A 23,472-nucleotide genomic window follows, 5' to 3' on the forward strand; every position below is an offset into this window, starting at 1 on the left:
TATATATATATATATATATATATATATATATATATATATATATATATATATATATATATATATATATATATATATTTGTGTGTGTGTGCGTAAAAAAAGACTTGGAAGTTTTTTTCACTTTTACCACTATATATATATATATATATATATATATATATATATATATATATATATATATATAAAATACTTTCATTATAAAGTCTGTTGGAAAACTCCTTTACTTGTAAGTCAATTAATCTCTGGCAATCACAGCTTTGAAGAATTTACACGAGGGAAATGAGAGTTATAAGGCTGCCGAAAGTTAACCCGAGCGTCCACTTTCTACTTTCTCATTCAATAAAACAGAATGCTATAGAGAAATATGTGTACGATTAACGTAACAAACAAACGAAATGAAATAGAAAAAAAGGAACACGTATTCATTTTTTTTATTTAATCCTAGCGGGGGAAGGGAGGCACCCGGCTTTGCCCGGTCGTAAAATACGCTTAAATATGATATTTTAATTTGTCCAAATTTCGTACATATTATGATAGAGTCGTGATTTCAAAAGTTAAAAAAAAAAAGCATTTGGGTGCCATCAGCTAGAATCGAAACCGAAGCATTCAAAGCTGGTGACGTTACCACTGTACCGATGTGACTCGCATATGAACGGATTAAAAATAAGCTAAGATGAATATACAATACGTATAACGATTTTTCAGTTTTTACCACTTTTTGACCCCTTAAAAACTATTTTAATCGGGTAAAGACCCATAAAAGAACGGTCCATAAAAAATCTAATTATTTGAGGCCCCTAGCGCCGTTCTATGACTTTTAGTTTCAGAGCTAGTTTGAAAATATGGAGACAGACAGACAGTGAGTTTTATTAATCAGATTTTGTCTCAAATATGAAACTTTGTTGAATTTCTCCCTACTGCACGATAATAAATACTATTATTGAACACTCTTTGTATAAAATGCTTTCCTTTATCCAACCCCCTTCCTTGACAACCATCTTTCTCGGTCCTTTCTATCCTTTCTCTGCCTTTTTTTTTTTTTTTTTTTTTACACAGTGATCACCACTTATCAAGGCCCGGAAGCCACTCAGGGATAAGGGTTATTGCAAGTACATCACGTTAGTGAGGAGATTTTATGAAGTGTTTAATTAGGGGGGCGGTTCATTAGGAATTTGTTAACATTAGACTTGAAGACATCCAAGTTGTAGTCCGAAGGGAAGCAGGCAGACGGAACAGAGTTCCACAGGCGTGCAGTTCTAAGAAAGAAGCTTTGCTCATGAAATCCGCGTTTTGATTAAGGCACAGATATAGAGTGGGGGAAATTTTTCACAGTGGATTCAGCTAGACGGGTGATTTTCGTGAAAGTTTGGCGAGGGGGGACCTACCTTACTGTATAAGTCTATCAACTACTCTAATGTGCTTTATCCCACAATTCTGTTTGACATGACACAAAACTGCATCCAGTGGTGAGATTTTAATGTGGGGAACGTGTAATTATCCCTTAATTTTTAATATTCCCAGCTAAAACAAATTACTACTTCAAACTAAAAAAAAAAATAACCAGTCGCCTGCATTAAGAATCGAACCTTCAAGAGAATATCACTTTTACAATTGATTTTTTTTCCAAGTACTCTAATCTCTGCGCCATGGGTTCTTACAAACAAAAAATACAATTGCGAATTGCTTAGGATCTCTATCTAGCCATGGCTAACGGAACGAGAGCATGCTACCCCCTTGAGGTAATAAAGGTTTCTGTTTGAAATTCCGTCCAGATTCCAGCGTTCAACAGGAAGATTCTCGAGTTTGTCAAGATACACTTAAAGAAGATCGGAGGTTACATCGACCGAAATGTTGTGAAATGACAGATGAGAACAGTAGTCCGGAGAATGCAAATAAGAACTTTCCTTTCCGTACAAACAGGACATTCATCCTACCCTTCATATATGTAATTGTCTCTGTTCTCTGCGAACAGCACATTTATTTAACTTTGGACTTCTTTTTTTCTTTTTTTTTTACATGGAAGTCACCACTTATCAAGGCCTGGAGACCACTCGGGGATAAGGGTTATTAGCTTCCTAAGCTTTTGTCTTCATCCATATTCTTGATCGTATTATTTTACAAACACCTTTCTCTCTGATTCATTTACATTTTATACACACGCTAACAAAGAAAGTTTTTTTAACTAAAAACAAGTGAAGCATACATGGTCCCCCGTGAGTGCACCGTGAACGAGGCATAAAAAGTTCAGCATTTGACCCCCCCCCCTCCCATTTAACCCCAAAAGTCCCCACAGGACTTGATGTCAATCCTGGTGAAAATGAACAAACGGTGCAGTTTTAGGCCTTAATATATGTAAATTTGAGTTCTACAACATGCAAAAAAAGAAATAACTAAGTCCATCATTTGACCCCCCTCCCTGCCCATTTAACCCCAAAAGTCCCCAAGGCCTTAACATATTTAAATTTTGGTTCAGCACCATGCAAAACTGCTAAATAGACATACACAGAAAATTTTGGACAAATATGGTAAAATAGTCCCAAAAACAGAGTGCATTTATTAGCCCTAAAAGAGCCCCTGGGGCACACCCAAGATTTATCGTGAAGTATAGACAAACAAAATTACATAGAAATCAATTGGTTACAACTTTTTAGAAAGTTTTATAAAAATTCAAGTCACCAATTTTTTTTAATAAGCACAAAAGTGTCAATTTTAGCCATTTTAACCTAAAAGGCACCCCTAGGAGTGTAACCCAAGTTTTCCCAGAAAATCCATCTTGTTACTTTTTTTACTCATATCATGTTTTTTGTTTGTGCAAAATTTCAAAAAATTCCAGAAAAATGCGGACAGGTGAACGGACAGGGGTGAATTTACAGGTCCACCCTCCTTTTGTCAGAGGATTAAAAGTGTTAATTTTAATGCTAGAATGAGAATTAATCTCTAGTATCATGCTGCTTTAATTTACTGAAAAAAAGGTATAAATGCAACAAGCATTCATTTATATGGAAAAAGAATACTTTTACACTTAAGGATGCCCCAACACTAGAATTTGAGGCTTAACCTAGAGCTTAATCTGCAAATCCTATAGAGCTCCACAATATTAACCATTTATAACCTGAAATATGATGTAGATTATTTTAAAAAATAGTTATTGTAAATTTTAGCTAGTTTAAAAGGTAATACAACTATGATTTTATGACTTTTGCATTATCACGATTTTTGATTATGAAGTCCAATAGTTAAACAACCACTGAAAATTTTTGCATCTCATAAACTTACCTTGATTATTAATCACAGTGCTTGAAAAAGAATGTGTTCATGACAACACACGAAATCTTCCATTCTCTGAGACAGATGGCAGCATACTGAATGTAAGCAATGGACAGTTGCAATCTGGAGGTATCTGGCATTTACCCAGATATTGAACTAATACGTACAAGGCGTGTTTAAATCAATTCCCACTTTATTTATGCTGTTATATTCATTTATTTACGACGGAACGAAGTCGTTCAACCAGGTCATTAAGGGTTAATAATGATAAAAAGAAAACAGATAGAGTTATCTTCCCTTACATAATCGTAATATCAAATTCAAGTCTTGAAGCAGGAATAATTGTCTTCATTCATTCCTCAGCTATGCGTTGTATCATCAGCTAATATACCTATCTCGCATACAGTATTATCAGGGAGGTCGTTTATGAATATCAGGAATAATAATGGGCAATGGGCCAAAGATCGATCCCTGAGGTACTCTCGAATTAATGTTATGCTGCTTGGATTTACGTCCATCAATGACAACCTCATTTTGATCCAAACCCATTACATGATTTTGATTCTAGAAAATAGTTTAAATATAAGGTTTATTCTTTAAGGGTCTAAAAAACAAAATGAAATTCAAGAAAAGTTGCTTAATTGTTGTTCCATTAATATAACTCAAATTTAATGCAAATCTGGAATATTTGAATTTAAAAAATATTTTAAATTCTTAAAATTATTCCAAAGAAATCGAAATTTGATGGATATTTATTAGTTGATACCTATCATGAAAATTTCAAAATAAATCGAAGATAGCTTAATTTTTTTTACAAAGGATCCCCACCCCTCTTTTTACCTCCCTTGCATAACCAAATTAAAATTGATATGGATCAGAATTGACCCCATCATGCTTAGCAGTCGTATTCCAAATTCGTAATGATCGGTTAATTAGTTTAGGAAAGAATCTTGTGCACAATAAACAAACGCACTTTCTAAAATTAGTTGGTGCATTTTTTTTTTCGTTTTGTAAAGCATTATCCAATATAACATTTTAAAGAAAGTGAATGAGATTGATTTCAGTAAAATGAAAAAAATGAAATAAAATAAAAATAAATAAATAAATAAATAAATAAATAAAACATTTCCTGAATGTATTTTAAATCTGGTTTTTGCAGAATTATTATTTTTTTTTGTTGCCTCTAGTGTATATTCATTAAAAAAAAACAACAACAAACACAAAACAATATTAGTAAGAACAATATAAAAAACAATAACACTATAAGTCAGAAGAAGAATGCATTAAGATGACTTAACATATTATCAAATCGCCTTTGGTAAAACCAGGTAAGTTACCTGCCCATTCATACATGTAAGACAATATCGATAATAGGAAATCAGAAAAAAAAATATTGTACATATTTGCTTTGATAAAATTACACAAACTGACTTAGTCTGAACGCTCTTCCATTATGATTTCTTTATTTGATATTATTTTTTTCTGAATTGGGTGAAGCTAATAACAGTATGTAAAACATAATCAATGAAATTCTTAATGTATTTTACATTATATATATATATATATATATATATATATATATATATATATATATATATATATATATATATATATATATAGGAGTAAAAATAAAATAAAAATACAAACGATGGCTGACGTTATGTTATTTGAGAAGGAAAACCGAGAATGAATAAAATAGTAATCAACGTTTCGTCCATATTTCAGGGGACATCATCAGGATTTCATAGGAAAAATGTAGAAGAAAACGATTACAGACCACATGCGAGTGAAAAAGGAAAAAATCCTAAAGTCCTTCCCATTCACACGCACATTTATAGATTCTACACAGATTGGGAAGGATTTGGGGATTTTTTTCCTTTTTCATTCCTGAGGATGTCCCCTTAAATAGGGACGAAACGTTGATTATTATTTTATTAATTCTCGGTTTTCCTTCTCGAATAACATTATATATATATATATATATATATATATATATATATATATATATATATATATATATATATATATAAAGTTAAGCAAAATATTTTTTCAATTATATTTCACTCTTTGTGTCTACGAATCCTTTTTGTTTAAAAGCTCAATATGTGTTAAATACAACAATAGAGCATATATAAAAGAGTAACAGTATAGTTACATTCAAAGATTCAAATATTTATATTTTTCATGCAAAACAGCTTCCTTGATTATTATTATGTTATCGTGTATATACTCTTCAGAAAAATAACTTTTCTGACAAGTATATGCACGTAAAGAGACGGTATTGAAATAATAATAACCGTTTGTTTCTGCATACGAAACGAATCTATAAGAAATTTACATGCTAGAGGGATTGTTTTGCATGAAAAATTAATATTTTGATCTTGGACTATATATATATATATATATATATATATATATATATATACATGCACTATCAAAACGGCCGGCCCCACCCAGTCGTAAAATATACTTAAATATGTTTTAATTCATGCAGATTTCATATCTGTCATTATAGAGCAAATTCTCTATTAATAATTATATTGTACCCAATATATACATAGCAATGATTTCAAAAGTAAAAAATATAGACTTCCGTGCCATCAGCTTAAATCGAAAACAAAACGTCCAGTGCTCCCGTCGTTATTTAGTGCTTCAGCTTTTATCCTTACTATCTTACCTAGATGGTTAAAAAAGGCTAGAAGTTAGGCAAATTCAAGCTGAAAAATAAATACGTACACATGCTCAGAAGTTAGTTGATTTACACCTGGCACAGTCAACTTTATCTTTTCCATTTTGACCCCTTAGAAGCTATTTTTAAAGGGTAAAAACAAAACACTACGTGTTCCTGAGGTCCGAATACCCTATATATCAAGTTTCAAGTCAGTGAACCAAATGCTCAGAGAGGAGTTTGGTAGAGAAGTTTCGTACACATACAAACACACAAGTTAACTTATATATATGTATATAAATATATTTCGGTATGATAGGACGTTTTCCTCCTAAATTCTATGCAATTATACACAATGTAGAAACTATGCATTAATAGAATTAATCGTGACAGTTAAATTAAATAAGTTTCATGAGTAATATGCAAATTAATTCACTTGATGAAGTCGCTAGTATATTCATGTCTTAGTATATTAAAAAGTTCATTTTAATAATTTTTCAATAGAAAAGTAGGTTTCTAGTATCAATGTCAGAACGAGATAAATACATTTCCACGATCCATATATAAGAAAGTTGTATTTTCTTTTTAAATGAATATAAAAATGGTTTTCTGTCCCATCGACGAAATGCTGCATCCCTCTGCCTGTTCTACAAGTATTTTAATGGTGAATGCTCTGACGAACTGCAAGCACTTGTGCCCCCACGACGTAAACACCCTCGACAAACCCGACAGGTAGCTAAATCCCACCGCCACACAGTAGAGATCCCTAGATGTAAAAGAGCTTTCTACTCCAGTAGTTTCTCCCCCGGAACCGCTAGACTTTGGAATTCCATTCCAGGTCCTTGCTTCCCCAACTGTACTGACATGCAGAAGTTCAAGTGGAACGTGAACCAAGATCTTGCTGCCCAACTCCCTACATAGTACCCTAGTAGCTGTTGCCCCTGATAGTAGCACCCCTACACCAAAGTGGCAATGTGCCTTGTTTGGGGTGAAAATGTAATAAAAAAAAAATATCAATATAGAAAACAAATTCATACGGATTATATATATATATATATATATATATATATATATATATATATATATATATATATAAAAATATATAAATATATATATAAAAATATATAAATATATATATAAAAATATATAAATATATATATATAAATATATATATATAAATATATATAATATATATAAAAAAATATAAATATATATATAAAAATATATATATATATATATATATATATATATATAAATATATATAATATATATATAAATATATATAATATATATATATCATATATATGTATATATATATATAATATATATATAAATATATATAAATATATATGTGTAGTGTGTAACATACGTACGTATATTTATTCTTTACTGGATGAAGTACCCGGTGTCGCCATGGTATATTTGAATACCCCGTCCTCATATATAATTATCTTATTGATTAAACGATACAATAATCCAATATAGTTTCTTTTTCCACATCCCAGTTGAGGTAGGAGCAGAAGACGTGTTTTATTTTATAGATGTATGGCCAGTTTAATCATTTATCTTTTAGTCTTTTTTTCCAAATAAGATGTAAGAATTGCAATTATTACTTAATATCTTAGTGCATAGCGGGCGAATCGTTGAGTAATTTAGTCTTTCTTTTTCATTTTTAATTCATACCTTCAAAATTTATCCTTCTATTATCATATATATATATATATATATATATATATATATATATATATATATATATATATATATATATAGATAGATAGATAGATAGATAGATAGATATATTTAAAGTGATGATTGTGTAGTTCCAACGACATTTAGTATCAGCAGATGTACAAATAACATTTCAAACTCTCATTAAAAAAAAAACCTTTTTACGAAAATATCTGAAGATAGCAAAACAAAGCTTGAAACACGTCATAAAAATATTTTTAAATAAAAATATGATAAAGGCTGAAAAACACACAATTGTTTATGGCTACACTCTTTAAAAAAAAAAAAATATATATATATATATATATATATATATATGATGAAAATAATGGAAATAGTATTCCGACAAAAGAGAGAAAATAAAAAAGAAACAAACCGTATTATGTGTTCACCAACGTTTCGTCTTTATTTCGAGACTTCCTCTGGGTGAATGAGATTAAGAAACCAAAAAATATACCAGTACAAAATATTTGAAAAAGTTTCACGTGCACAGTGTTACGCAGTTCTATTTAAGAGAAACGGAAAAATTGATGTTGGAAATTCAAAAAGAAATATATATATAGATTAATATTTTCCAGAGGCAAAGACACAAATGAAGTCTGTACGAGCTTAATACAAGAGAGCTTAATACCGAAGTAGGGCAAGATATCCTTTTTATTTTTGTTTTTACATGAGCATTACTATATCAATCCCCCATTGCTGAAGATGTTTCGGTCAGCTAATTATTACTAACTAAAGATCTGTTTAGGCAATATAGCTTATATAACTAGGCCCCAACTTTTGTATAAGCTATATGGCTTGAAGAGGAATCTAGCTATTAGAAACTAGTTGGCCGAATAATGTTCATGAATATTTAGCGACATATTAATGCTTAAGTAAAACAAATAAAAGCTGTATATATATATATATATATATATATATATATATATATATATATATATATATATGTGTGTGTGTGTGTGTATCTATCTATGTATTTATGGATGTAAATATGTATGCATATATGTATATATATGCATGTATATATATGTATATATATGCATGTATATATATGTATGTGTGTATGTATATGTATGTGTATATATATACGTATGTATATATGTGTATATGTATATATATATATATATCTGTACATATATGTATACGTATGTGGGCGTGCGTGTATATATATATGCATATACATATATATATGTATATATGGGCATATATATAATATATGTATATATATGTGTGTATATATATATGTATGTATATATGTATACATAGATATATGTATATATATATGAACATATGTATATGTGTGCATATATATGTATGTATATATATATATATATGTATGCATATATATATTCATATATATATATGAATATATATATATATATGAATATATATATATATCCATATACATATATATATATATATATATATATATATATATATATATATATGAATTAAAAATATGAAGAAAAAAGATACATAGAACTTTATTAAATCATCAGGTCAGTGAGGAGGAAAATGATGGGAAAATGGAAAAGAACCTCTTTAGAAAAGCACATATCGAAGCTAAATTCTTCTCATCAGACCAGGCGAAATCCGGCATTATGACACTGTATAGGTATACAAAGATAGATCCGGCTTGAGAGCATTTAGATTAGAAATGAAAAAATCAAAAAAAAATATGGGATGGATTAGTGGGGACTATCACATGGGATTGGAATGGAAAATGACGACTGTTTGTAGGGGGGGGGGTAGACACCAACGAATGGATAAGAAAAGATGAAAAGGAATTAAAACAGAAAAAAAAATTGTGTCGACCGAACGGGGAAAAAAAAGAAAGAAAAAGAAAATTTACATACAAAAAAGATATATAAAGAGAAATAGGGAGGTAGATAACTGTGGATTAAACTTCACCAGTGGAAACAATCCGGTAGGTGAACGGTGATGACGTACGTATACATATGAAATGCTTTAGTTTATTAGTATGTAGATATAGTTGTTATTGTTTGCAATTATTTAACAAGTTCAAATTATGTTTTTTAACATTTTTTGTTGAGAATTCATTATTCATATTCGTTTCTTTGAACTACTGATCTCATCCTGAAAATTATTTTCACACCGTTTTGCTCAGTGTAACCTCTTACCTCCTTAACCCTAACCCTAACCTCCTTAGCCCTAACCCTAACCCTAACCTCCTTAGCCCTAACCCTAACCCTAACCTCCTTAGCCCTAACCCTAATCCCACATACCAGACCATTGCTCTCAAAGCAATCAGTTTTGGTCAATGGAACCCTTCATACCAATTGTCATTAGTAGTTCCCCCTTGGGTGAGCTGCCCCCCCTCTCTCCACATTAAAAAAACGACCTTGTGTCCAATTTGCTCTCGTGGGGAAGCAAATAAGTACCAACTTCTTGGCTTCTTGAGGTGTATCTTGTCGAACTCGGGAATCCATACGGAATTTTCCGCAGGGACCCATGGTATATTTGGTAGAATTAAGTTGTAAGTGATACTTTTCTAGAGGTTGAAGGTTCAATCTCTAGTGTGAGTGATGCTCAAAATATAATAGTAATTTGCTTAGGACTTCTACCCAGTCATAGCTGACAGAACTGGAACATGCTAACTCCATGGTTTCAATAAATCGTTCGGTTTGAAATTCCATGCAGATGCCCGAGTTTGACAGGAAGATTCCCGAGTTTTACAAGAAGGTCGGAGATTGCATCAACCGAAAGGTTATGAAATTAACACTCAAGATGAGAACAGTAGTCTGAAGAAGTTCAAATTAAGCTTTACAAAGTAAAAACATGTTTGAAATATATGTATTATCAATAACTAGCAGGGATACCCGGTGTTAACTGGGAACATAAAATGCCTTAATAGAAGATCTTAAATAGTATTAAGTTTCTCACCTCCTCCCTCTAGAAGAGAAATCCCTTTTTTATGTGCGGAATGAAAAAATAAAGCTTGGGCGGCCTTCAGAGCACCACTGAAAGCACCAAATAAAATCAAGGATGCTTCCAGAGTACTACTAAAACTAGGTTTCTCTTACCTCTTTCTCTGTAGATAAATGATAATAGTTAAGAAACTATTAATTAAATTGGGAGTTAATGCCTTTTAATTAAAAGAAATATTGACTCATATCCTGGACTGTATTAATACATGATAACATTAAAAATCGTGTTAAGTTCTTGATAACATTAAATGATATAAATGGCCTTTTAACTCTGGAAGAATGAATCTGTTTCTAAATTTTAGATATTATTCTTTCGGAGTTATACTTATTAAAAAAAATAACAACTTTGTAGGGATTTGTTCTGTATTCTTTAAGTTTTAGCTGAGCATACCAACATGCAGACAACTGCCCTTATGGAAGCATACAAGGTACCTTCAATAAGTTTCCAAACTTTGTTCGTATAGGCGCTTTTATTGATAGTACTTATATGAAACTCGAGTCCCATTTGAAGTAATCTCCTCCGACGGCAATACACTTGTTGTACCGTTCCAATGACTTCTGGAAGGTTTCATGGAAATCCTATTGTGTGAGCGTGTCAATGATCCTCGCCACAGTTTCTTTCATCTCCTCAATTGTCTCATAACAACAGCCTCTAAGGTTTTCCTTGAGCTTAGGGTATAACCAAAAGTCACAAGGAACAAGGTATGGACTCTAGGGAGGATGAGGAACTGTTTTGACAGCCATCTTTGTCAAATAGTCTGTGATTTTCTCTGAGCATCCTTGGGACAAACTTTGCACAAATCTTGGTATCTTCAGTTCCTTACAAATAATTGTGTGTACAGTTCCTAGACTGCCATCAAACTATAGACACACGAGCGTCCTTATTCATGAAATTCTTTATTTGGCCAATCAGCACTGGTGTTCTGACTTCTTTACTCCTACTACACCTCTCATCATCCCTCACAGATTCTCTGCCTTGAATCTCTTATGCCACTCCAAAACTGATGCTCGAGTAATGCAAAATAGTCTAAAAGTAGTTTAAAGCATTTCTGTGGCATTTTATCCAAGTTTAAAAGAGAATTTTATTGCATATCGTTCTTCTAAAGTGTCCTCACGTCCAGATTCGATTTTTGAAAATTCATCAACTGTGACAATCGGGCTTTAGTGGGGAAGGGTATTGTAACTTTTGCTTTAGCTGTTCATTTGACCACGAAATGGAAAAAATGGTCAGTCATAGGTTAGCCATTCTTTAATCTCTGATGTAACCCAAAACTGATGCTCGATTAATACAATATGTTCCAAAAGCAGACTTTAACATTCTATACATGTTTGTTGCATTTTTACAAAGTTTCAAACAGAATTTTATTGCAAATCATTCTTCTAAAGTGTCCTCACGTGTTTTTGAAAATTCACCAGCTGTGACAATCGGGCTTTAGTGGGGGGTATTTTACCTCCTGCTGTAGCTATTCCTTTGAACATAAAATCATTAAAAAATTAGTTAATCATCTCATAAAATGTATAGCAATGACATATTGAATTTTCAAGATTCTACGACAATCTTACATGCCTGTACAAAAAAAAAAGTCAGGAAACTTATTAAAGGCACTTCGTACGTCAAATAAAATGTATTATTTTTTTTTTTATTAACATAGTAGTTAATACATAAGTATACGAAATGTCTTTCTTATTTGAAATGTGGAAAAAATTAAAGTCAATTGGATAATGAGGTTTTAAAGCAATAAAAAACTTGAATGAAATAACCCAAAAGAAAACTTCAAATGATGATTTGAAAATGCCTATATTTGAACATCTCACTTGGAGGCCAGTCAAAAGTCAATATTACCTCATCCTGTATTTTCCTAAAATGCTGCTGATTATTCTGAGATGTATCCAGGTTATGGCCAACGGGGTCATTGGTGCATCTTTCATACTGTATTGTTCATGTCATATTGAATGGGATGCGATGATAGAGAGGTGATGACAGAATATATAAACTCTGCACCTTTCCGTGATATTGATCAAGGTGTGCGTGTGTGTGTGGGAAAGAGAAACAAAAATGAATCGTTAATTTCACCCCCAAAGATAATTCTCTTTAAGGCATTGATCTGAAGAGAATTAATGATTTTCTTTGAAAAGTTTGATTTTATTGTCGGTGCATGCGTGTGTGAATCTTGGCAAAGATTGTATAATAAGAAAATGAATATCGGCATTACCAAAATATGACAAGGAAGTGCTAATCTATAAACATTGTCTAAAAAGAAACATCTCATGATGAATTACCAACTATGTTGGCAGATCATTTGAGGTGCTTAAACAGCCAGTTTGATTCTCTAATCTGACCCCGATGTCCAGAGCCGGCCTTAGGGCAATGTAACCAAAGCATGTTAATCTATGTTTTTTGTTACATGCCAATTCATAAAAATTAAAAAAAAAAATATTTGAATCAGGCCTCACGCACCTGCGCCCTAAGTCCGGCCCTGATGATGTCATATAAAAAAGTCCTGGATGCATCTCTTTATTTGTGGTTGTGCGCTGACATGGCCCAAAACCACAAACCATTATTTCAGTGTTACTTCTGTTTCTTTTGCTATGCATACGAACAAACCTATACAGTTTGATTTCATTATTTTGCATTTGAGGTACCCGTTGGCAAAGTGTCCGATAGAAGTGAAAAGGGGATCAGACACGGCGGCAAATAAAAGGTGAAGTCCTTCTTGGAAATTCATTCTTCAATGTTCATTTGCCACTGTTCCCTTTTATTCACCGAACAATTACCATCATCCCCAGTGTTTGTCATTTTCGTTTTTAGAATATTATGTTAACAAAAAAAAAATACAAAAAAAATCATATCTTCATATAACCCCTACCCCTCACTCTTTATTTTCATCATCTCCAACATTCAAAGTGTATGTGTGTACGTCTATTAAATTATTTCATTAATCATTATGCAAAAAATATTTCAGACCTGGTCTTCAGACTAGGATCAAAGCAATAAAAAAAGAATCGATTTAGAAATCTTAAATAAGACGATCCTTAGAGTGAATATGGTATTACGGTGATTGAAGACTCAAGCTATGGATATCTTAGACAAGGGGTGCATGCACATTTTCACCATGAGAGCTACTAATGAAATGACTAAGTCTAAATGATCTATCACCTACTAAAAATGCAAAACACATTATTCATAAATATATTGTAAATTATTTTTATATGTACACTACATGCTGGTGAATCTTACATTACTGCATCAACCCATATTGCACAGTGCAACGCTGCACATTTTTTGTCATTACTTGACACTGATGACTTGCATTAGATGGAATCAATCAGGAATGCATAGTGCGGAGAGTAGCTGCTGAAAGCCAGCTTCAAGCTGACCTCCAGATGCTCATCAGTCATGGTGGAGCTGTATTTGAACTTAATGATCTTGATGGAAAATGCTGACGTGGAGAAATGAGGCAGTAAAGAGGATAGCACATTTCCTGATGTTGGGGTACTTGTCCTCTGTGAATAAGTTTAAGAATTGTCCATGAGCTCTGCATCGGTTGAATGTCGGCTTACAGTGTTCGAATCTAATCCCTCGTTCAAAAAGAGTTCAAGTGAAACAGTGTTGCAATTTTCGATGTGGGTGAAACAACCTCAGCATCTTCCTTGAAAGGGTAGCACATGAATATAGCGATTGGCTTCGGTAATGCAAGATTTTGAAAGTGTCGAATTCGAACAGACAATTGCCAATTTTCTTGATGTAGCATGCACTGTCAAGCTGCGCACATGACTAGAAGTTTGCCAGTGTCTATGTTGTATTTTTTTTCAATACCATGCAATCTACCCACACTGCCTCCACGATGGACCAGTCGATCGCGATTGATGTAATGGGCACCCCTGTCTTAGAGAGTTATAAAGTGCAGTGACAAAGATGACCATAGAACCCCCTCTTCACACTTTTCAATGACCTTGTGCCTTATTTGTTTTGATTAATGTAAAAAAGTTTTTAAATGAATACATTTTTTTAAAGTGTAATATCTATTTTGATGCTGCATTAAGTCAATTCTGACTAATGCAATTTTTAATTTTTGACTCCTAATCCAGAGTGCCCTTTTTGGGGGATTTGGTTATATATATAATCATATTTCATATATATATAATACACTTTTTTTCTTCTCCTTGTTGGAGAAAGAAAAGTCAGTTAGTAAAGGTCCGCATGTTGTCTGTCAGTGGTTGTATTTTTTAATGCAGATGGGTGCGTTGGCTATGCGAGATTAACGTCAGAGGTGTTAGTTCCGTGATAGAAGCGTTTATTTAATTTGAATAAAAATAAAAATACATATAAGATACGTTTGAAAACCAAATCACAACGCAATATTACGAAAATAAACAAATATTTTATTAGTTTGAAATTTATAATTTATATATTTCGGAGTCAAACTCCATCATGAGAATTTTGTACATTTTTTTCTTTCTTTTTTCTTCTTCTTTCTTGCCATGTTGTTAAGTTTAAGAAAGAAAAGTCAGTTAGTAAAAGTTCGTGTGCTGGCTCTCAGCGGTTTATTTTGAAATGCCGGAACGGTGCGTTGGCTACACGAGATTAACTTCTATCATGGAACTGACACCCCTGACGAAATATATGAATTATAAATTTCAAATAAATAAAATAGTGGTTTACTTTCGTAATATCGCTTTGTGATTTGGCTTGCAAACGTATCTTATACATATTTTATTTTTATTCAAATTAAATCAACGCTTCTGTCACGGAACTCACTTCTCTGACACACACACACACAGTGTAAAAGGAGATTTTCTGTAAGGTCTGACGAGGCTGTTGGATCGTAAACATGGTCCAACATCTGAAACATATGTAACCAAACAGATAAAACGGTAATAAAAAATAAAACACATATTTGTTCTACAATATTATTGAGCACTCTCTTCCGGTTTTTTACTAATTACCAGTTTTACCAAATATATATATATATATATATATATATATATATATATAATACTTAGCAGAGAGCCCATTATTTACCAATCAGATTAACCGTCTCTCTTCTATCTATAATTGTATTTTATTAAGGGTTCTACCTCTATAGAGAGCTTAGTAGTTATTTATTGAACTAGTGTGCTCTATTATTGAATTAGATAGGCTAATTCATCTAATGGAAGCACACGTCTACCATTTCGTTTCCAATGGCTTCCCCATTACTCTAATTCATCACTTTTCTAAATTTTTCAGATGAGGATTGATAATTCATATTAATTGCACTTTTCAAACTCCCGTTTTCTTCTTTATTATTTTACAAAGTTTCGGTCGATATAACCTCCGATCTTCTTTAGGTGTATCTTCTCAAACTCTGGAATCCTGCACGAAATTTCGAATAGAGTCCTTTATTTAATCCACAAGGCTTGCATGCTCTCGTTCCTACAGCCAGTTCAGACTTCCTGCCAATGAGACAACATCCTGTACACGTTAGCTCGTTCTACTTTAACTCACATTATAATAAAGTTAAGTTAAACTTATGGAAAATAACATTTTTAAAAACTAATTTTACACCCCAAATCCAATATCATTAAGCACACACACACACACTATATATATATATATATATATATATATATATATATATATATATATATATATATATATATATATATAGCCATATACACACATGTATATATATATATATATATATATATATATATATATATGTATATATATATATATAACTAGCGGGGGTACCCGGCGTTGCCCGAGTGTTTGTTTCCGGGACGGGGGGAGGGAGTTTTAAAAAATGTTATGGTAGGTAAGTAGGAAGGATCAAACCCGGAGTCATGAGTAAAAGTAGGAAAATAAAGTGTGAAAAAAAAAACAAAAAAAAACATCTGCAACGTTAACAGTTTGCCACCAAGAAAAGTCCATTCCAGTTGTTTAGGAAAAAAAACAAAAAAAACGACTACGGTAGGTCGGCGCGAACGTGAAAATATAATGTGAATTGTCCAGCACGCTAACCACTATGCCACAGAGCACTGCAGCTTAGTTTAGTGATTTTAAATAACTTCACATGAAAGAACTACGAAGCCAAACCGGTGTTCTCTTCTCAACTGTTCCTTGTGAACGATCCCCAAACGGTGTTAAGTGGTGGCAGGGGGAGGAGGAATTTATTAGAGAGAAAATATTTTACCACTTCCATTGATCTTAACCGATTTTGGCCGTGACTTCTCAGCAGAAAAAGTATAGAAATCTAAGATTATCGAGGAATTTGAGAAATAATAAGCCTATAACACACCTCAGATATTGTTTTGCCGTTTGTGCATATTATATTTGCATGAAATATCTTGATTTTTAATCCTATTAAGGTCAAAATCCGACGGGAAAAAATGAGTTCATTTTATTTATATAGAGAAGAGAAGAGAAGAGATAATGTTAAAAAGTCCATACATGCTTTTAGAATAGTAATTCCAAGGTTATGAGTGTTTTTTAAAGCATGAAAAGATGATGTTTTTATATTTAATATTTTATTTTTTTTATATTTCAACCACTCCTCCGCTCTTGTTCACAAAAAGTATCGAAATGAAAATAAAATTTGTATTTTGGGCAGCGTTCATTTATTGCAACAATATTCGAGAGAGTTCCCGTGAATTATTTTTACCATTTGTGGAAGAAGAATGTTGTATTTTTTAATTAATTTTTATTTTAAATTTAATTTTAGCGTTCATTTCAAGCGGCAAAAAACAAGACGCAGTTGATTTCAATATGTATAATAAATGATTAGAAACTGAAACAAAATATGAATTTTTAATTTATTTCAACCTCTTTCATTTTCATTTCAATACTTTATTGTGAACAAGAGCGGAGGATCGCTTGAAATATAAAAATAAAATATTATATATATATATATATATATATATATATATATATATATATATATATATAGAGAGAGAGAGAGAGAGAGAGAGAGAGAGAGAGAGAGATTTTTATTTGATTTTGTTAGCGATACTTTCTTGAATGAATTCAAGTATTTATATGAAAGTGCATTTTTACCTAAATGCTTGTTGGGAATAATTTTCCCATTGACCAATCTGGTACCCCCTAAAGATATAATTATCCAGTGACACGTGTTTCGTCGTCCACGACTCATCAGAGTGGCTGAGTTCAAGAAAAATCGCTAGATTCAGCCACTCTGATGAGTCGTGGACGACGAACCACGTGTCAGTGGATCATTATATTTTAAAATATATATATATATATATATATATATATATAAAAGGAAATTATGCTGGTATATTCCGTGATTGTTTTAACATATCATTAGGAAGTTGGACTCCTTGATCCTTTTTTGTTAGGATCCTATTCTCTTTTAAGCGGTCACCATGGAAACTCATTTGGAAAGAAGTAATTTGCAATTATATTTTGAGTGTCACTTCCGCTTCCAGAACCCACAACTGAATTCTACCAATTACTTAATCCATTACGTTGACCGAATGACAGCATGCTACCATCGTGGTTTAAATAAAAGGTTCTATTCAAAATTCGATGCAGATTCCTGGGTTCAACAGAAAATTCCCGAGTTGACAAGATATACCAGAAGAAAATCAGCAGTCCGAATAGGGTAAACACAAATAAATTATAAAGTTAGAAAGATCCAGGAAACATCATGGTGGGTTTAGGGTGTAGATACCTTACTCAAGAGTGTCTGAGATAATTTTATCCTTCCTTTGGTATATCTTATGAGATTTTCAATTTATTTGCTTTGTCATCTTATTCATCCATTTCTTTGACCCTCCACCACCACCACCACCACTTATAAATGCCAAAAGTTCTTTGATTTTTTTTGTCTGCTTAATGTTTATTCTTTTTACATGTTTTCTATGCTAATCTGAGAAAAAATAATTGATCAAACAAAACCATACATTGACAATTAGTTATTTAAAGAAATATATTTTATGAATTTTTTGAGTGCAGGATACATTGAGAAAAGTTAGTTCATCCATTTTCGACATTTAATGTAGTGGCTTTGCCAGTGTCACAGTGTGACGTGTTGAGGTGCACACACACAAACGCATGCATGAACAAACGCACTGAACGATGGGGTCATTGTCAGTTTGATATCGTCCGTGGTGAAAGGTCAACTATTTGATGCACACAAAGAGCAGGCCACATATATAGCCCAGAGAAAAAGGAAAAAATTCAACATCGCACAAGCGTGGCTCCATCCACCCACTGCCCAGACTGCTCTCTACATATCTAGCTTGGCCCACACATTATGAGATAGTAATGAAAGAAAAAGCTAATAAAAGTTTTTATATTTTTATACAAAAATGAAATAAGTTTGTTTTTTCTGGATGAAAAATATCGGCTGCACAACGTACGTTTCAACAGACCTTGGACAAACAACATGAACGTTCTTTGCCTGCATTGGAGAAATGAGTCAGTCAAAAATAACAACAATGAGGCTCTTCCAGCACCGAAAGAAGACCTTCCAGCAGGCTATGAACTTGGAAAGAGCAGGTAACACTCAAATGGGCCAAAACACGGAACAACCTGCACAAGTGGGACTGTGTACAGGATGCTCCGTGTCCCTGCAGTGCCGATGTGAAGACTATCACACACATCCTCACAGTCTGCCCCTGAGCAAGGCATGCTCTGATGTGGACTTAATGGATGCCTTGGACACTGCCTGAAAATGGACCTCGAGATGGAGTGAAACGCTATGATAATGAACACTTTATGTAGTCAAAATATCCGTCATAGAGAGTTCAGTAGACCAAAGGGTGTAATATTGGTTATTGCTAAAAGTAAGCTGTGTTCCTTTGTGCATTAATACATGCACACTGTACAGAGAAATATATGTATTTATATATATTAGTGATGGGACGATTCTAATATTTTTCCCCGATTCCAATACAATTACCAATTCCGTACTAAATTTCCGATTCTTATAAATCTATTAATATTTAACTATTTTTTTTTTTTTACACGGTGGTCACCACTTATCAAGGCCCGGAAGCCACTCAGGGTTAAGGGTTTTGCAAGTACAGTACGTTAGTGTGGAGATTTAATGAAGTGTTTACTTAAGGGGGCGGTTCATTAGGAATTTGTTTATGTTGGACTTGAAGACATCCAGGTTGTAGTCAGGTGGGAAGCAGGCAGACGGAACAGAGTTCCACAGGTGTGCAGTTCTAAGAAAGAAGCTTTGTTCATGGAATCTACGTTTTGATTTAAGCCCAGATAAAGAGTGGGGAAAACTTTTGACAGCGGATTCAGCTAGACGGGTGTTTTTCGTGAAAGATTGGCGAGGGGGGGGACCAGAGATTGGAGTTCAGACGAGCACCTGCCATGGAAATAACGATAAAACAAGGATAGAGTATGCTATTTTCCCCTATTATTCTAATAACACATGTAAAATGTGCAGATATTTCTCAAACGTGAAAACAAACTTGTGAGAGATGATCTATCGATTTTTATTTTATTATTAGTTTAAAATCAATAAATATTTACTATTTTATCATTACTACCAACAGCGTAAGAATTTGCTTTAAACAAAATCAAATAAAAAAACGACATTTAAAGGAATCGTTTTTGGCATCGGAAATCTAGCCACAAATTTTTACTGATTCCAATACAATTCTGATGTCCCAAAAAGTTCCAATTTTTCTGATTCCCAATTCTGGTTATATAATAAGTTATGTAAATATATATATGGCATTTAAACTAAACAAAGGGTTTCGGGTTTCATTCTTGTAGAGAACCGTTAGGCTAGAATGCACCCTTAAATGCTATCTAGGTTTACGCAAATATTGAGCACTGTTAAAGTAAATACTAAAAATCTAATTTATAAAACTCACCATGTCTGTCTGTTTTCCAAAACTAAAAGTTCCAAAGCATCGTTAGGGGCCTCAAATGATTGGATTTTTTATGGACCGTTTTTTAAAACGGGTTTTTGCCTGTTTAAATAGTTTTTAAGGAGTAAAAAATGGGTAAAAATTGAAAAATCGTTATACATTTTGTACATTCATCTTAGTTTATTTTTAATCAGTTCATACGCATGTCATCGGTAAAGTGGTAACGTCACCAGCTTTGAATGCTACAGTTTGGCTTTCGTTTTCGATTCTAGCTGATGGCAGCTAAATACTTTTTTTTACTTTTATAATATTATATACAAAATCTAGACAAATTAAAATATCATATTTAGGTATATTTTACGACCGGGCAAAGCTGGGTGCCCCCCGCTTGTTGATACATAAAATATAGACTCTTGTAAAATTTTATTTGGACACCTGAAAAAATATATATGTTAGACTTTTTATGCCGTTATAGTAATCTACTGATCATTCTTAGAATCAGCTGTTTGTTCCTCAATGTATTTCACTTTGTCTAAACATGGTTAACATTCGTAGCTGTCTAGTCTGACATAAGGCCAATACTTAAACACTCACTAAAAGTATGGAGAGTATTAAGTGTACCGTGGATTAACTTTTGGCAGTCTCGTCACTCTCACTTCCCTTATTTTACCCTTTAGCCGTCATATGCCATGAGAGACATTTGTGGCAAAGGAGGAAGAATTGCTGTTTTCTATGTCAGAATCTATCAATCTAACATTTATTGTTGACTAGTTTTAGAATGAACTAGCGGTGGTACCCGGCCTTGCTCGGGTTTGTTGATATGTGTTGATATGTGGGTGTGTAGGGGGGGGGTAAATAAAAACAAAATGGAAAATAAAGACTCAGCGAACGTAATACCCCTGTTTAAATATTATCAAAAAAAAAAAAAAAAAAAAAAACAGCGAACGTGATGCAAAATAAAGAATAACGATGTTAAAACTTCTTTTAAAAAAAAATCGGAAATACAAAAACAAAAAAAACCCAGTAAACATGATGGAAAAATTAAAAAAAGCAAACGAAAAAATGGTATAAATCACACAAGATTTCCAGCTACGGTATAACTGGAAATGTTTTCTCTATCATTAAGTCATTTCTCTCAGATAGGCTCATAAGAGTAGTTGTTGATGGGCAGAAATCAGAGGCCCACATTATTAATGCTGGAGTCCCTCAGGGGTCCATACTGGGCCCAACTGTCTTCCTGATCTACATCAATGATCTCCCAAAACACATACTAAAATCTTTCGTTGACATCTACGCTGATGACACGACCATCTATGGCAACACATCAAAGGCCGTAAATGATGATGTTCTCTCTGATTCTCTCTCCTCTGATCTTGAGCGCGTGGTACAATGGGGAAAGAGGTGGCTGGTTACCTTTTATGCATCCAAGAACAAGCTCCTATCTCTACATCATAAACGGTCTGATCCCCATCTGGCATCAATTGAAATGGATGGCTCTCGTCTAAGGGAGTCCCAAGGCTTTGATAAGCTCCTGGGTTTGACCTTTACACCTAATCTTAAATGGAACACATACATCAAGTCTATGGCCAAGGTCGCTGGGAAAATGGTGGCATCCTTCTACCGCTCCAGAAGATATCTCACTAATGATGCAATTCTCTATCTATATAAGAGCCAAGTACGTCCAAAGATGGAGTACTGCTGCCACATCTGGGCGGGGGCTGCTAAAAACAGCCTATCCTGCCTTGAAAGAGTAAAAAATAGACTCCGTGGCTTGGTGGGGGATGCCCTTTTCTCTACCCTGCAACCTCTTTCCCACAGAAGAGACGTAGCGAGCCTGTCATTGTTCTATCGCTATTTCCATGGCAGGTGCTCGTCTGAGCTCCATTCTCTGGTCCCCCCTCGCCAATCTTTCTCAAAAAACACCCGACTAGCTGAAACCACTGTCAATAATTTTCCCCACTCCCTATCTGTGCCTAAATCAAAACGTAGATACCATGAACAAAGCTTCTTTCTTAGAACTGCACGCCTGTGGAACTCTATTCCGCTTGCCTGTTTCCCTCCCGACTTCAACCTGGATGTCTTCAAGTCCAACACAAACAAATTCCAGATGAACCGCCCCCCCTAAATAATGACACCTTACCAATTCTCCAATACTATTGCTGCACTATCCCTTTGATTACTGTACACACAATAACCCTTATACCTGAGTGGTCATTGGGCCTTGATAAGAGGTGAACTCCATGTAAAAAAAAAAACAAAACAAAACCCTGTTTCAATATTAAAACTTTAAAAATCGAAAAAAATATATCTGATATCTTGGCTCAAACGTTCAATCTTAAGATAACAACGCTGCTACTATATTGACTGGTCTATGACCACGTAACCGAAATTAGGTCGGTGCTTTCAATTTAAACTAATTCAAGAAAGAATGTTTTTTGCGCATGCGTGTTTGGCTAAATTGTCATGAAAGAACGATTTTTTGCTACCCCTCCCTGTAGAAAAATGTCCAGTTGAGAATGAAGGAATTAATGTTTTTAGCCAATTTTTCGATATTTGTCGTCCAAAGAGTCGAGCTTCAAAATGATACTGATCTCGTGAAAATCCGTCGCCTCTGTTGAAAGTTTTTGCGAGACATACAAACATACATACATACATACATACATACATTTAAACAGACAGGCGAGATTTATATTATAGATGATTTATGTCAAATTATTCGTGAAATATGATTAATTCTGTGCTCATTTTCACTATAAATATTAATCCTTATTATACCCTAACTGTGAATTGGACGGATACCATAATACTTAGTTCTCTGTACCTTATCCTAACAAAGGTGCATATCAAATATCAGACAGATTGGCTCAGAGGTTTCCGAGAAAATATCTAGAATAAATGTGTTATCGTGGTGACTAATCCCTATTAATCCAAAATATGCGTCGAACAGATACCATAATATTTAGTTTGCTGTACCTTCTCATCAGAAATGTTCATACAAAATTTCGGTCAGATTAGTCTTTTAGTTTC

The 23,472-nt window shown here is 33.2% G+C and overlaps 1 protein-coding gene across 19 annotated transcripts in view; it reads left to right on the forward strand.

Annotated features, from left to right (window-relative positions):
* LOC145247280 (suppressor of lurcher protein 1-like) overlaps positions 1–23,472 on the forward strand; it is a 1,714,203-nt gene that overhangs the window by 1,033,517 nt on the left and 657,214 nt on the right. For 10 of the 19 annotated variants that reach the window (XM_080108885.1, XM_080108889.1, XM_080108891.1 and 7 more), the window contains one exon: positions 13,248–13,310. The exons of the other annotated variants lie outside the window; for them this stretch is intronic. In XM_080108885.1, the coding sequence (XP_079965011.1) occupies positions 13,248–13,310 (63 nt within the window). The remainder of the gene's footprint in view (positions 1–13,247; positions 13,311–23,472) is intronic. 19 annotated transcript variants of the gene reach the window in all.

The sequence above is a fragment of the Euprymna scolopes genome, chromosome 25 (genome assembly GCF_053919585.1).
Source record: "Euprymna scolopes isolate OS-2025 chromosome 25, ASM5391958v1, whole genome shotgun sequence".
Taxonomy (NCBI): domain Eukaryota; kingdom Metazoa; phylum Mollusca; class Cephalopoda; order Sepiida; family Sepiolidae; genus Euprymna; species Euprymna scolopes.